This window comes from Rattus rattus, chromosome 11 (assembly GCF_011064425.1).
Source record: "Rattus rattus isolate New Zealand chromosome 11, Rrattus_CSIRO_v1, whole genome shotgun sequence".
Classification (NCBI taxonomy): Eukaryota; Metazoa; Chordata; class Mammalia; order Rodentia; family Muridae; genus Rattus; species Rattus rattus.
This window is the reverse complement of record NC_046164.1, coordinates 74,903,679-74,918,673: the sequence shown is the minus strand read 5'-3', so window position 1 is coordinate 74,918,673 and position 14,995 is coordinate 74,903,679. Positions and strand designations below refer to the sequence as shown.

Sequence of the window (14,995 nt, the reverse complement as noted above, 5' to 3'; positions counted from 1 at the left end):
GGATACCAGTGGGTGGAGGGAGGGTCCATTAGGACAGTGTGCCACCTCCAGGGCCCAGTGGTGCTCCTAGGTGCCGGCTGCCTGGACTCGTGGGTGGCCCTTGGTGACAGAGGGAATCTTCAAGGCTGGACATGTTACAAAGTCAGGCTAGGGAGATAGGTATGAAGCCGGGTTGGGTGGGGGTGGTCAGGGGCTTTGATTGCAGAGGTCCGTGGGCCTCCACCCCAATGCTGCCCACTTTAAATTCACGTCATTTTCAACCAGGATTTTCTTTATCTTTTACTACAAATCAAGCCAAGGGAGGGGCACGAAGTGGGGAACGGGACACAGGATCCTAAACTCCAAGGGGACTGTCCACCTACAGACACTCAGTGGATACCACCTTTGATCCACACTGTGCCCAGGACAGCTGCCCCCTACCCATGGACACAGGGTAAACATCTGCCAGGCTCCACGTGAGTGGCCCAAGGCCATGGAATAGAGGCAGGGCTTGTCACAGACAGCGTGAGGCCCTGTGGCCTGCCACCCTGACATCCTGGGGTCTCCTTTCCTCTCCCACCCACCTTGTTATCTCCACAAAGCTGCCTGTCTGGGATAATTTGGGGATTTTTTTTTCTGGGGGACAATTCTTTTGCATGACCCTCTAAAGAGCAGGACACGCCTGCTCTACTGGCTAGGTGTTCGCAGGTGGTGGCGTCGACCGCGGCCAGTGCTGAAGCGTGTCACTGCCTGCAGTACTGGTGACCCTCCTCTCTTCTCTTTTTGCTGAGTTCCATTGTCTTTTCTTTCCGAGCCTTGTAGGTGTACAAAACTTATTCTTATTTTGTTCTGTCTCGGGAAACTGCAAATAAAAAAAAAAAAAAAAAAAAAAAAGAACGAATCGCTTCCAGTACAGCCGACTGCTTTATGCTGGGACCCTGCCAATTCCCGGCCACAGAATACAAACCTACCTGTTCCCTAGCCCAGAGGTGGCTTCGGAACCTCCCCTGATGGTGAGGGTGGAAGGACATAGGGTGCTTCAGGGCGATCAGTAGGGCATAGCTTTCTCTTCATCCCGAAGGCCTGTCCTTGCCCATCATCCTAGTAACCAGAAGGGTGGCCTTTGGAAAGGGCAGCCACTGCACCCGGAGGGGCCCCAGGTCCAAAATCCAGGCATTCTCTTGAGCCCCTTTCTCGACCTCCTTTTGGCATATTGACTTTTCTTGGCACTTTTCCTGTGCCAAGTCTGTTCCCGTGGCTTATGCAGGCATACAGTACAGGACAGTGTTTACTTTAGGTCGTCACCTTAGGGAGAATCAAGAGGCTTTGCAGAGAGTCTCAACCAGGAGCTCAAGTCTGAGATCTTAACCAAGAGCAGAGCGACTCTAAGAGCCAGGACCCAAGACAGCAAGGCCAGAGCCAGGCGCTGGGGCCTGTGGGCCAGCTTTGACCCAGCTGCTGAGAGGCTCTTCCCAGGCTTCCCCTGCGCTTCCAGCCCAAGCAGAGGGCCAATCTTTCCCAGTAATCTGTGCTAGGTCTGTGCTTTCTTTGCTCAAGTCTGCAAAGATGAGCCCCTATATCTGCAGTCCTAGCCACTATCAGTAGGGAGGACCAAGAAGACAAGAACTGGCCAACCCCCCCACCCCAGCTGCCTCTCCCGTCTTAAGCACATTTCTAAACATCTAAGCTTTGTAAGGAAGGCCACTGTTGTCTACCTAATGGTCTCTGTGGGCTACACCTAGAGAAGTGCTCTCAATTACGCAGGCAAACAGGCGGTAGGTAGGTAAGTCTTGAGAGCTAATACAAAAAAATCTAGGCCAGTGCCCACAGGTACAGCAGCAATGGGCTCTCTATCTAGGGTTCCAGCTTCCTATCAGCTGTAATCGGAGGAGTGTTTCCAGGCCAGGCCTCTCTCAGGAAGGCAGCATGCTACAGAGCCTGAGCCTCCACCATGCATTATTCCTGAATGAAGCCTTTCTGTGGGTGTCGGACAGCAAGGCAGGCAGCAGTTTTCAGGGGCAGCACCCAGGGTCAACGATCAGGTACAGGGCTGAGCACGAAGGCGAGACAGACTCTTGAGGAACATTTCAAAGCTCCTTAGACACCTGTCACTCTAAGAAGGCTCGGGTTACCCTGAACACTACCAGGTCCACAGATCAGGAGAAGGTAGCATACTGGATCCAGGGCTTCTAGCTCCAGCCAGGCAGAAGGGGTCTCCGATGACAAGAACACCAAAGACAAGCTACAAGGCCTAGCTGAGCCGCTGAGGCAGAGGTGACAGAGGCCTTACTAATTGCTAGCCACTGAGGCCATTTCAAACTCAAAACCATACTCCAGATTTGAATAATCCCATGCTGATCCTCACAAGTTACCTGTGCCCATCGGGAGTAAGGAATTCCCCAGAACCCTCGAGGTTTCCCAAGCTTGGTAGAAGTTTGCAGCCAGCCTGCACGGAATGGGAAACTTGGGCAAAACTAAGCCTCTCTCCAGGATTCTATCGCTAAGAGGCAGCTCACCCAGGCAAGCTTTTTGGGGGTGCAGAAAACTGGGTTCTGAGACAGCAATGCCACTCCAGCACTCCCTCACCTGCTTAACAACAAAAAAGGAAATAAATTCCTACCCGAAAGGTCTGGAGGCCTATCCAGGACAGGATCCTAGTATCCACAGGAACTAAATACCTGGTGTCTTCCCACCCCTCATTGGCTGATATGGGCACAGAGGCCTCCCCGAAGCTAAAAGTAAACACGAAACAGTACTGAATTTCAAAAGACAATTTTATTTGGACAGAAACCTTCAGACAGAACATAGAGGAATTAGGCATTATTAAAATACACTCTTGCCAAGTGATTTAACATTAGAATATGGTGGGGGGATGGGAAACACAGGACAACTCATCCACTGCAGGGTAAGCGAGCAGACCCTGGAGGACGGCCACACGTAGGCAAAGGTTACCTTTCCCCCACAAACTCCTACCTCCGCCCACCTCTACTCCTCCCCAGGACCCCCAGAGCAACAAGAGAAAGACGCGCACCCAGGCCACTTATTACACAAGTGCCAGCAGCACTGTGCCGTCCAGGGACCCTGGGTTGGAAAGGTCTGTGGCAGTGGGAAAATTACGTGGGCAGGCCACTCTAGGGGGAGCCTGAGCCCTTTGGCTAGCAGTATCCAGAGAAATAGGTACAGCAACTAGTGGGGATTTTTGGAAGCCATAGTAGATGTCCCCCTCCCCATTTGGGCATTCTGAGGGCAGCTCAGCAGGCTCAGGGTAGGGACATCAGAGTGAGACAACTCTGGCTCATAACTCAGAGGCCAGCATCGCAGCAGTGGCTTTTGGGGAGACAGGGTTTCTCCGATATAGCCTGTGCACAGCAGAACATGAAGAGGTGATGTGGAACCTGGCACATTCTGGGTTTACCCTGTAGGCTGTGCTGGCAATGGTACCAGCTCAGACCAACCCCTCAGCATCCTCCACCCTGCAGCTGTCTGGTTGGGAAGGGCTTGTGAGACAGAACTGGACAGACCAGAGGTGGGCAGTGGAAATGTGGAGGCTGCTGGCACTTGTCCTGGTACCCACAAGAATGACTTGTCCGACACGCAAGCCCCAGGCAGTTGCCAGAACAATCTTGTGGGCACAGAGACAAATCAAACCAGCTTTGAGAGGTGGCAGCACCCGATACTTTGATCTTGATGTTCAAAGCCCAACTGCAATCCAGGTGAGTGTTCCTCCACACTGGACACTGAAGGCACCTGCATCTGCTTCTTCCCCAAAGTTGGACACTCCCAGCTGACCCTGCCAACGCCAGAACAGCCCCAGCCCACACGCAGTCTGCTAGCTGATAAAACTGTCCTTACACATCCTGCCCAGCTTGGCCCTTTCTAAGTACCTCATATAAGTCATTTTTGTAGTAGTGGATAAAGGTACTTAGGATGGGCCCTGTTCCTGACAAATGCCAGTCCTAGCAGACAGGCAAGCTAAACATGTAAGACCCAGTGACCACTGCCTGTTTAGTGACCACTGCCTGTTACCGGCCATGGTGACTTCTCCCAGCCCCCACAGTGCAAGGCAGTAGAATGTTGGAGTGTTCAAACTCTGCCCTATCACCCGGGTCCCTCCCCCCACCCCATTCACCGGACAGTTAATATTGTTAATGCACAAATGAAATCCTAAGTCATACCAAGGATCAGGAAAAAGATTCCCTCCCATAGAGCCTTCCAGGGTTAGCTGAGAATAAGCCCTTCAGCACCTATAAGAGCCACTTAAAAGTTTATGGTTTCATTTTCCCAACATTACATCTTTGAGCTCAAATTTTTTCCCAAAGTCACAACCACACATACGAACGTCAATGTTCCCACCCTTAAATCATTCCTCCATTCCTCTTGGGAACTTCAAAATAAAAGTAGACAGTCTGCCTGGCTCCAGATCCTCTTCTAGGATGTTGCTTGTCTCCAGGGGCTGAAGTGACGTGACGATCCAGCGCCTGCCTCTGTGGGCTATGTCACATGATTGCACAGCATGAGTTTTGTTTCCGGGCCTTGAAAGAAAAAAAAAGGAGAGGCTGAAGAATGCCGAGGAGGGCTGGAGGGCCAAAGCCCTGAGAAGCTGGAGGGTGGGTAACGGAGCAATCAGAGAGAGAAAGCAAAACCAAACCAAGGGAAGGCCCTGGGGCTTCAAAGGGAGCTGCTCACATGACCTGACACAGCTTCATCTGCCAGGCCGGGCTCCTCAGGGTTTTGTCACACCCCACTAATATTCTCAATACATTAATACAGTTCCTACAATCAGACCATGTAAAAGGGGAAGAAGCAATATGGAGTCAGGACTCGCTGAGTACTTCAGCAGTGCTATCGGACCGCCGGGCAGTCTTCTAGAGAAGCTGCATGGTTCCTGCTCATGTTTGCAGGGGCTGCTACTGTGCCCATTCTTGCTTTGTGGTCAAAGGCCACCCTTCTAACCCCGCCTGGTCATCTTCCTCCAATACTGCAGTTCAACATGAATACGCATAGGCAGACAGCACTACTACTGTCCCACAGTGGGCCAAGAACACAATGTTGGGGCTGAGGAGATGGCTCAGCAGTTAAAAGCACCAGCTGTTCCTCCAGAGGACCAGGGTTCAAAACCCAGCACCCATGTGGCAGCTCACAAGCACTTACAAGTCCGGTTTCCGGGATTCTATGTCCTTTTCTAGCCTCTGTGGGCAGTAGGTATTAATGTGGTGCACATACATACACGAGGCTAAATACCCAACTACATTAGACAAAGCAACAGAAATGTTCACAACTGGAAACTGAAGAATGCCTGGAGAGAGGCAGGCAGGCAGCAGGAGGACCCTGCCGATGGAAGGAAACGTATCAGAGAACCAAGAGCCACCTCGGAGATGTGAACGGCTGGGTTCTTCCTGAAGACCAACTGTTCTCTCAGCAGAGGGATCAGGAAAACCCTGGTGACCAAAGCTGGAACCAATATGGGAAGTGGGTGGTAGGTCTGAAACCAGCTCAGTCACGCAGCGGAGTGCCTGGGTGTACGCTGCTCATCACTGAGGCTGAAGCACTTGCTTTAGGCTCCCAGGATGGTACCCAAATCTGATCTAATCAGGAGTGCCAGAGAGACAAGCTGCAACGGCTTTGTGGGGGGCTGCCAGGAGGGCAGCAGGGCTACTCACAGTTTTATAGAAGGCTTTCGACTGTGTTCCCAGGACTTCTGATTTGGATACCAAGTCATCAAGCTTCTCGCCTCGCTCTAACAAAGACTCCATGGTGTTGTGCTAGGCAGAAGAGACAGGAGAACTCTTGGCTCTGTGCAGTGAATGTCTGCTGACAGGTCCTTATGGAGTTCAATGGCTACAAGTGCCTCCTCTGGGCCCCTACGCAGCAGACACAACAAGCACGGAGACCCAGTTCCAGAATATGTTCCAGTCGTGCCAACAGCACAGGACCTGGTGGCTTTCCCAATATTTCTCCAGCACAGACCGAGAGAAGCACGCTCTAGGAAAGCTCACACAAACCATGTCTGCATTATACTTGTGTACTGTAAGCACACGTGTGCAAAGAAAGACATCTCTATGCTCTATGACTGCACTAGGATGGACAATGGTGTCCAAAGTTCACATCCTCGGAAATAAGGTCTTTCCAAGTGTCATCCGTTTAAGAAGCAGTGATGCTAGAGTAGGGTGGTCCTAATTACATAACTAGCATCTTCATAAAACCAGACATGCAGACACAGAGAAAAGGCCATGTGATGACACAGGAGAAACTAAGAAACAGTGAGAACTGCCAGCAACCCCCAGAAACCAGAAAAAGGTCTGGAACACACATTATTCACGTGGCCCCAAGAAGGAACCAGCCTGGCCCAAACTTCAACAGCAAGCCCCCAGGAGACTAACACAGTGAGAAGGCTGTGCCATCTGACCCAGGAGCCACAGAGCTACCGAGCACTTGAGACGAGACAAGCCCTAATATGTGCTTCAAGTGCAAACATAAACACATTGCAGACTCACGCTCAGTGTGCAGAAAGCTTTATTAGTAGGACTGGAGAGATGGCTCAGTGATTAATCATACTGGCTGCTTTTCCAGAAAACCTGGGTTCAATTCCAGCACCCACACAGCAGTTCACAACCATCTCTAACTCCAGTTCCAGGGGATCCAATGCCTTCTGGCATCTAAGAGCACTGTATTGGTGATAGAACATGCAGGCAAAAATCACCCTTACACATAAAACAAAAATTTATAAAAGGCAATACTGTATTGATGACTTTTTTATACTAAAGACATGGTAGAAAGATATTTGGATATTCTGGATTAAATAAATAATACCGAATCTCAACTACTTTCCTCTTGTCATTTAAACAGTGGCTCCTTCAAAATTCAGAATTACACACACATATCATATGCACAATAGACTGCATGCTCACTGACAGGGAGTGCATCCCGAGATAAGCTGTAGTCTGTCAGCACTACAGTCTCTGCCTTGCAGAATAGGAGCACAGAGATGGGGGCCCTCTGAGGGCCTTGCTGCCCTTCTCACATAGCCACTGCCAGTGCATCTGTGGGAGTGGAACCACTGAGCCAAGCCGTCCTCCACTCCTGTACACGGCTGAGCAATTCACACAGCAGAAACATCAGCTGAAGGCCAGGATGCAGCTCACTGGCAGAATGCTTACTAGGACCACACGGATTCCCGACCTGGTCCCCTCCAAGTCCAGGGCACTGTGACTATGATGGGGTATACGAGGGAGAGTGAGAAAGTCCCTGAGGCATGTGTGACTGCTCTCATTAAAATAGGATGGCCCGTGTTGGGTCAGCGGCACCTCCTTCTGCGCTTTGGTGCTCAGGCTTGCTCTCCCACTTTGCAGCTTACCAGAATGATTTTGGTCTCATCCAGTTCGGCCTGCACTTTACTCATGGGATCAGCTTCCCGGGGGTTCTAGGAAAGAGACAGGACAAAATCAGGGTTGAGACTGAAGTAGTTACCTGTAAACAATCTAAACTAAGGAAACTACCAATAATTCTCACAATAAAAAGGCAAAGAACAGAATTCAAAACCTAGGTTATCTGTCTGAAAATGTCTCTGTGTTTTTCAAACACGATTCGCCTGTGCATCAGCCTTGGTCACTGACCCTTTCCAGATGGTCACATAGCTTCTGGGCCAGTCTCTAGAGGACGTTCTTTTAAACTCACCTGGTATCTACTAAGGTGGCCATCTAGGGCTGTGTAATGGATTGTAGCAGGGGATCCTACTGGCCAGTCTATTCTATCGACCTGCTTGGAGAATTCATCTAGTACCTGCAAAACAAAGAGACTCAGCGTATCTCCCACCAGCTTTCCAGGACCTTCGGTGAGGCCCCTTCATCAACAGCACTCAGCCCAAATGAGGCTCCTGGGCTCTCCAGGGTACAAGGACATGGAATGGCAAGGGAACAGTCTAGGTTCAAGTTCGTCTTTTCAAATGTTTATGATTAAAACAAGTCCTAAGTAGTCTAGAAGCAGAAGTAAAGTGTGCCCAGTGTACAGTAAACTTCCCCTGGGGAACAATACTAGCCCTCTAGTTTTCCAAAGTAATGGAAAGTGAGCTTCAAGAAAGTAAGCTTGCTGGGCAGTGGTGGTGCAACTCAGGAGGCAGAAGCAGGCTGAGTTTGAGGTCAGCCTGGTCTACAAAGTAAGTTCCAGGACAGCCAGGGATACAAAGGAAAACCCTGTCTTGAAAAACCATAAAAAAAAGGGGGTGGGGTCTTTGGACTTGTTTCAATGTTACGAGGAACAGGACAAGGAAGTACCTCTGTCTCTGGTTTACAATGAGAAGTCACTGGGTACTAAACTCGATGGAATGGGTAGGAATCAGCGTGCTGCAACATGCCTTTAATCTCAGTACTCAGGAGACAAAGTCAGGCGAAATTCTGAGTTTGAAGCCACCCTGGTCTACATTACGAGTTCCAGGCAAGACAAAGATACACAGTAAGACCCTGTCTCAAAAACAAACAAACTCCAGGAAGCCATTGACCTCCACCAGGGGAGAAAGCTGTAATGACTGCCTGCAGGAACAACAGGAAGAGAACGAGGAACCTTCAGCAGAAGCACAGGGAGAGCCGGCAGCAGTGGCCTAATTTCAGAGGAGAAGCTAATGTAATCAAGGCAGGATCACAGGTTAGTTGAAAGCCAGCGTCAGCACCGACGAGAAAATATATATAGGCAGTGATTTCAAATGTCTCCTGGCTTGGGTAGAGGGATGGTGAAAATGTCTCTGGAGCATTCACCCCTCGTGCTTCAGGTTCTGCACGTCTCACACTTGACCTCCTAGTCTAGTCCAACAACACTCACCTTCTCCAGCAAGGTAAAGGCCACTCTGGAAGGGTATTCGCTGTCAGCAATGACCACACCTGCCAGACTGTCACTCCGGACGTAGACATGGCAAAGGTACTCTATGGAGACAAGAGAGCTCACATAATATGAGGGCTTCAGACTGTTTTGAATCTGCCGATGCATCATAATATTGGTTCCTGCTTTCTAGTGCAAACATAGCCACTTTGAACCTATTTTGAAACTCAACTGCTCTGAGCAAGCTCTACTAGAAGGCTCTTTATCACAATTCTATGGGCCACGCCCAGGAGCTCTGACTAATATCCTAGATTCCCTGATACTATATGTGTAGGAAAATCAAAATGAGTACCAGGGATAAAAAAAAACACAGCAGAGACAACGTCTCCAGGAGCAACTCCAGATCACTGCCATTAGCCCAGGTCAGGACTGGCTAAGTCTTGGCAATTTATGGCTCTCCCCGGCTCTGGGCTGCTCCTAAATTGAGGGGATACCAGACAAGACAAGCTGCTTCTTCTTTCTTAAAATAATCTCTACAGGGTGGCCGAGAAGCAGAAAATGACCTCCTAGGGCTTCAATCTCCTGTAATAAGACTACATGATTTGACCTACTCTAGCCTGTGGTGGGTGGCTAGGAGGAATTGTCTAGAAAAAGCCCAGGAGTCCTCAATGAGGCCTCTAGCATTACTGCACTAAAGCTGTCATAAGATTAAAGGGATTGGTTTGCAGAAAAGCCTCTGAAAACAATCATATCCACAAGATGGTTGATTTTCATCACTTGAAAGGATTCAGAAATGACATGGCTAACTGCATCCCCCAAACCAAAGAACCTTGGGTGAGATCTTACAAATAATCTTACAACCCTGTTTATGGATCTGGCCCAGAAGATTCCAATGTTAACCAGAGGGAAAAACAGAAGAGGAAGAGTATAAGCCCCTGGAATCCGAGAGGCGCAAGATCAACAAGAACAGAGAGGAGGTGAGGGGGAGAAGTACCATTTTATTTTATATGCATTCCCAAATAAGAAAGAACTAAACATGGAGTCAGTTTCCATAGAAACTGAGAAGCTTGCCAGTGTGAGGAATAGTCCTTAAAGGATAGAACTGTGAAGGGTAGACAGTAGGAAGGAGAGAGAACACTGATAGTCACAAGTCCTTTTCCCTTCTGTGGTACTAGGACAGAAACTCTTCACGGAGAATATTCAGCCAGTATCGCTGATCTGTGATATATCATCAATTCAGGAACTCTATCCTGGGCCACTGCTTACCAGAGGTCATCATTGTTATGCCTGAAGAAATTCATGTAACTTCAAATTTGTCTGTGAAATGTATGAGTCTGAAATAAAACCCCAAACTGATAACTAAAACCTGAATTATGAAATGAAGAAAAGATCCTGCTTTAAGAAAAGAAAAAAGAAAAAGAAATCTTAAGGAACGCAGTAATGGCCTCACAAGTGCTAGCTACAGTAATGGCCTCACAAGTGCCAGCTAGGAACCCTTTTCTGAAGGCTCTGCTCTGGGAGGAAAAGAGACTATGAAGGTGCTGATGACCGAGAGAATCAGCACCTATGACTGCTCGGCCTGCGGGCCGGGGTAGGTGGAGAGCCAGGGTCTAAGGTGTAGTGAGTGTGAGCTGTGTAAGCGCAGTTGCACAGTCATGTGCAGTAAGTGTGGACTTCAGCACTCGGCGGAGCGCTCTTTATGAACAGGAGAAGCAAGCAGAGGACATGTGGTAGCTTAAGAGCACAGTCCTGGGAGCAATCACACGGCCCAGGGAGCACTGTCTGAGGGGGACAGCCAGGCCAGCACTCAGAAGGGCGTGAGTCCTCCTACCTTGTTCTTTGACAGAAGCTCTGCTGCCTTTCGCCGATCGTTCCACAATCAGTTGACTTGTAAAGGTCATGAATTCCTGAACACTAGGAAACATAACACACATTTATAACCTTCTTTCGGTCACACTGTCCCCAACACAGTGGAAAGTGACCGCTGAGCTTCTCTTGGTTTTATTCATTCCCTCCTAACCTTAGAAACAGTAATAAACCCAGTGTAAATGAACACGGATGTATATACCACATTCAAGTCATGCCTGTACACCAACAAACCAGTCAGAGCAATCCACTTCCGGGCGTCTGAGAAATCTTTAGGCTACAGTTATTTTAACGTTTCTCTCAGAACATGATTTGGGGTCCAGTGAGATGGCTCTTTGGATAAAAGCACCTACTGTCAAGCCGGGCAACCTGAGTTTGATCCCTGGGACCCACATGGTGGAAGAAGAGAAAAGACTCCTACAGGTTGTTCTCTGACCTCCATGAGTATCCTGTTATGCACTCACACACACAGAGAGAAAATAAAGATGTGATTGAAATCTTAACAACACGCCTGGGGTGTCGTGGCAAAGCAGAAAGGACCTCCTATACTAATTTCCAAGAAGCGGGATAAATAAATACATTGCTCCAGAAAATCACTAGTGGTAAAAACGGTCAGTTAGTACTGCGGCCATAGAACAGACCATGGCTGGGAATGCCACTGACCCACACAGTGAGAGCTATCTCAGGTCTGCTGAGGCCCCAGACGCTGTGGAGGAAATGGAAAGAAACAGCTTAGTCAAGGCAGAAGGGGGAGTAGCTCATATGGAGCTGCAATGCAGTTTATCATGGCCAAAAGAGAGCTGTGATTCCAGCCGGAGGACAGGCGTTCTCGCCTTCAGCTGGAGGTGCACGATAAAGGGCAGCCGGGGCCATCAGTATGAGGCTGGCCATTGTTTGAGACAGGGTCTATGTAGCCCTGGCTGTTCTGGAGCTCTTACCTAGACCAAGCCGAGAGATCCACCTGCCTCTGCCCCCTAAAGGTGTATACTACTATATCCAGCATTATAGTATTCTTAACTGCGATATCTGAAGACCTAACTCTGTGATTTCGTCTTACTAGGTGTCATCCAAATTACTGTGCTGACCTTGACAGTAAAATCAAGACTGGTGGGATAGTTAAAAATGAGGTAATATGGGGTTGGGGATTTAGCTCAGTGGTAGAGCGCTTGCTTAGCAAGCGCAAAGCCCTGGGTTTGGTCCCCAGCTCTGAAAAAAGAAAAAAAAAATGAGGTAATATATACAAAGCATCACCTGGCATATTAATATACTATTATTATCATGCGGGAATGACACACTGAAAATAATCACGATTCTTTAATTTCCTTTCCTCAAGAAAACCTTTGCAATAAAACAAAAAAGATATCTATAGCAAGATTATAGTCATGTAATCAGGGCTATTAGTAGTGTACTAACTGTGAGAGACCACTCAAAGTCTTCAGTAATCGTGGTGACATGAAGGCTAAGAACGAGGGGGGGGGTCTCACTCAACTGGAACATATGTCTCTCTGCTTCACTGCTAGTTATCTGATACTAGATAACGTAAGGACATCAAAGAGAGAGCAGCACCGTGAAAGCTCTGAGAACCCTCCACAGAAACAGAAAGAGGAAAATATGAAAAGAGCCAAGTTGGCACCACAGGTTCCATCTGAGAAAAACAACATCAAGTGTAGAACAGAGGCCAGGGTACAGAGAGGAGCAGGAAGAACAGAAGGAGCCAACAATGACACAACAATTCCACCTTCAGGGAGTACACGCCACAGGAAACTGTGGATTTGAGCATCCATGTGGGTGCCGTCTGCCTGCAGCTGCACGTGTGCGTATGGAGTCTTTCCTCAGGAGCCACCCACCTTGGATTCTGGGATGAAGTTGGTTAGGAGCTCACAGAGTGGGCCTGGCCAGGGCCAGTCATACCCCGATCCTCATCATCTCTTTTCCTAGCTTTGGAAGTACAAGCATGTGTGCCGACGCCCAGATTTTATTTTCCTTTAATATATTTGGGATCAAACGCAGGCCCTTGTGCAGCAAGCAGTTCCCTGAATGAGCTATTTCTCTAGCTCGTTACCTTCCAACCCCGAGGCAAACATTACTCCAAAACTATAATCCTCAGCAACTCACCTCCGTCGGTGGATGCATGCGTAAACAAAGGCAGTGTTGGCATAAAACTTAATACTGTGTACATTTTGAAAGGGAAACAATCTTGGTATTTGTGGCAACATAGATGAACCTGGGGGGCCATTCTGCTTAGTAAAATCAGTGGGACACAAAGACAACTACTGTATGATTCCACTTATATGAAGTCTTTACAAGCCTTTAGAACTATCAAAATCTGAGACACAACCTGAACAAGCAGATTTCCCCCAGACTTTGAGACAAGATGACCACAGGTCACCTGTTGGGTCCTTCTCCTTTTGTGTCTGAGTCACTCTGCCCACTCCCACAAGACTGGGTATCTGTGGAACTTACAATTAAAGCATCCCAGAATCCTTTATGCCTATAAGCAATACAAGTTGAGTGGTTCCTGCCAAACTACCAGTGTGGACCCTTTCTGATCACCAGGGCCCAAACACTAAAACTTATAACTGCACCCCACGCCCAACCCTTGAAGAATCAGTGACTTTACTCAGAAAGGAAATATCTCCATACACCTCATATAGAAGTGTTGGAAAGCGCTTTGACCAGCGACTCTCAAACTGTGAGTTGCAACCCCTTTGGCAAACCTCAACCTCCAAAAATATTTACAATACGATTTATAACAGTAGTAAAGTCACAGTTATGAAGCAGCCACGAAAATAATTTTATGGTGGGGTCACCTCGATAGGAGGAACTGTATTAAAGGGTCTCAGCATAGGAAGGTGAGAACCACTGGCAATGATGAAATATAAAGGTGGCTGTTGAGGTACCAAACACCGGTTAAATCACGGGGTGCGAAGTGGTAGTCAAAATACTTATTTCTGACTGTGGATATCCTAGATCAGAACATTTGGTAGTGCATCTAATCCGCACGATTTTCAGTGGTCTTCTAATCTTTATACAACAGGGCAATAATGTGGCTGGCAGAGCCCTTTACCAGGGATGCTAATGACTCCTCAGGCATAGCCCGAGACCCCGAGGCCGAGGCCGTGCTCCCCTTTGAGAGATTTGAATCCCCGCCCTTCTGGACCCAACCCCGACTCCCAGGCCTCCAGGTCTAGCCACCAGGGCCCGGCCCACTTTACCTGGACCTCTGGAAGAAACTGAAGGAAGACACATCGTACGCGGCTTTGAGAAGCACCGCTTTTGGTTCGCCTTTGTAAAAGACACTAAGGCTGTACAGCTTCATGGCGCCGCACCTTCGGGCCCCAGACCCGCTCACGGGAGCGCGGCCGCAGTTCCTCAGAACAGCCGCGGCCGGCTGCTGACGGGGCCGGGCCGGCTTCTTCCTCCTAGCTTAGGGCCCACTTCCGGTTCCAGTCGCTGGGTGCTTCAGACGCGCACTGGAGGACGGAAGGCAGGGTACGCGCGTGCGCGTGCGCGTGCGTGTATCTAAGCGGCGGGACGCACCCGCGTCAGGCTGAGTCGGCGCCAGAAGGCTCGGTCTCCGCCTGCGTGGCAGTGCCTTGGCACACGCTCTCTTCCGGGCTGTCGCGCGGACCCTGACTGGCGGTGGGCAGTGCCGTGCCGTACCCTCACTCTTCCTTCTCCATCCGGCTAGAATAGCAACTCGTACCTGTCCCTACGCTCTACTTCTTTTATTACACCCTGTATGTAACAGCACCAGGCTAACCAACCCTCTTCCCTGGGTATCCCAAGTACAGACGACTAAAAGAAATGTCCTCCATCCTTTCCGTTGCAATAATAAAAATAAAAAACGTCACTGGCTGTGGCCAGGTTCAGCAACCCCTGACATAGACACACTTGTTCGACAAGCCAGGTAGCCAGAGGCTGTCACCCAGCCCCATTCACCTGCACCGACACCGTGGCTCCACAGGCGGCAGATGAGAACCGTTTCTGAAGAAAGTCTCTTTATCCAAAGTTGTACAAAATGACCAGGACAGTGACCTTGCAGAAAAAGAATTGGATTAAGAAAAGTGGAAGCAAGAGGCAGACCTTGGGCTTATCCAACTCCCTTACAGCTATTCTTGGCACTTCTTCCCGCTCTTCTTTGGCTTTAAAGCTTCATCTAGAGATATGCGAACTCCCCAAGCCAAGCTTGTTAATCTATTGCGAATGACACTGTCTTCCCCTCCGTTTCCCCAGCTGTTGTCCAGCTTGAATTCAGCCTCAGTACTTCCACACCACAAGTGAGGACCCCCGCCCCATATCTGTTAAACTCGAAAAAATATCCTTAGGGGTTGGGGATTTA

General features: G+C 49.1%; 1 protein-coding gene across 1 annotated transcript; it reads right to left on the bottom strand.

Annotated features, from left to right (window-relative positions):
* Nucleotides 1-2,735: 2,735 nt before the first annotated feature.
* On the bottom strand, nt 2,736-14,124 carry Ykt6 (YKT6 v-SNARE homolog). Its single transcript, XM_032916253.1, has 7 exons — nt 13,869-14,124; nt 10,619-10,701; nt 8,791-8,891; nt 7,654-7,758; nt 7,334-7,399; nt 5,640-5,741; nt 2,736-4,511 (listed from the first exon to the last, which is right to left on the bottom strand). Exons 1-7 carry the CDS (start codon nt 13,970-13,972, stop codon nt 4,476-4,478), a joined length of 597 nt encoding a protein of 198 aa, XP_032772144.1. The 5' UTR covers nt 13,973-14,124; the 3' UTR covers nt 2,736-4,475.
* Between the last annotated feature and the right edge of the window lie 871 nt (nt 14,125-14,995).

Excerpts from the sequence above, each read along its gene's own strand:
- Ykt6 (XM_032916253.1), bottom strand. The coding sequence starts at position 13,972 with ATGAAGCTGTACAGCCTTAGTGTCTTTTACAAAGGCGAACCAAAAGCG. Across the intron at positions 8,892-10,618 it reads AGCTTCTGTCAAAGAACAAG|AGTACCTTTGCCATGTCTAC; the intron begins GTAGGAGGACTC and ends TTGTCTCCATAG. Across the intron at positions 5,742-7,333 it reads ATGAGACCAAAATCATTCTG|CACAACACCATGGAGTCTTT; the intron begins GTAAGCTGCAAA and ends TCTTCTGCCTAG.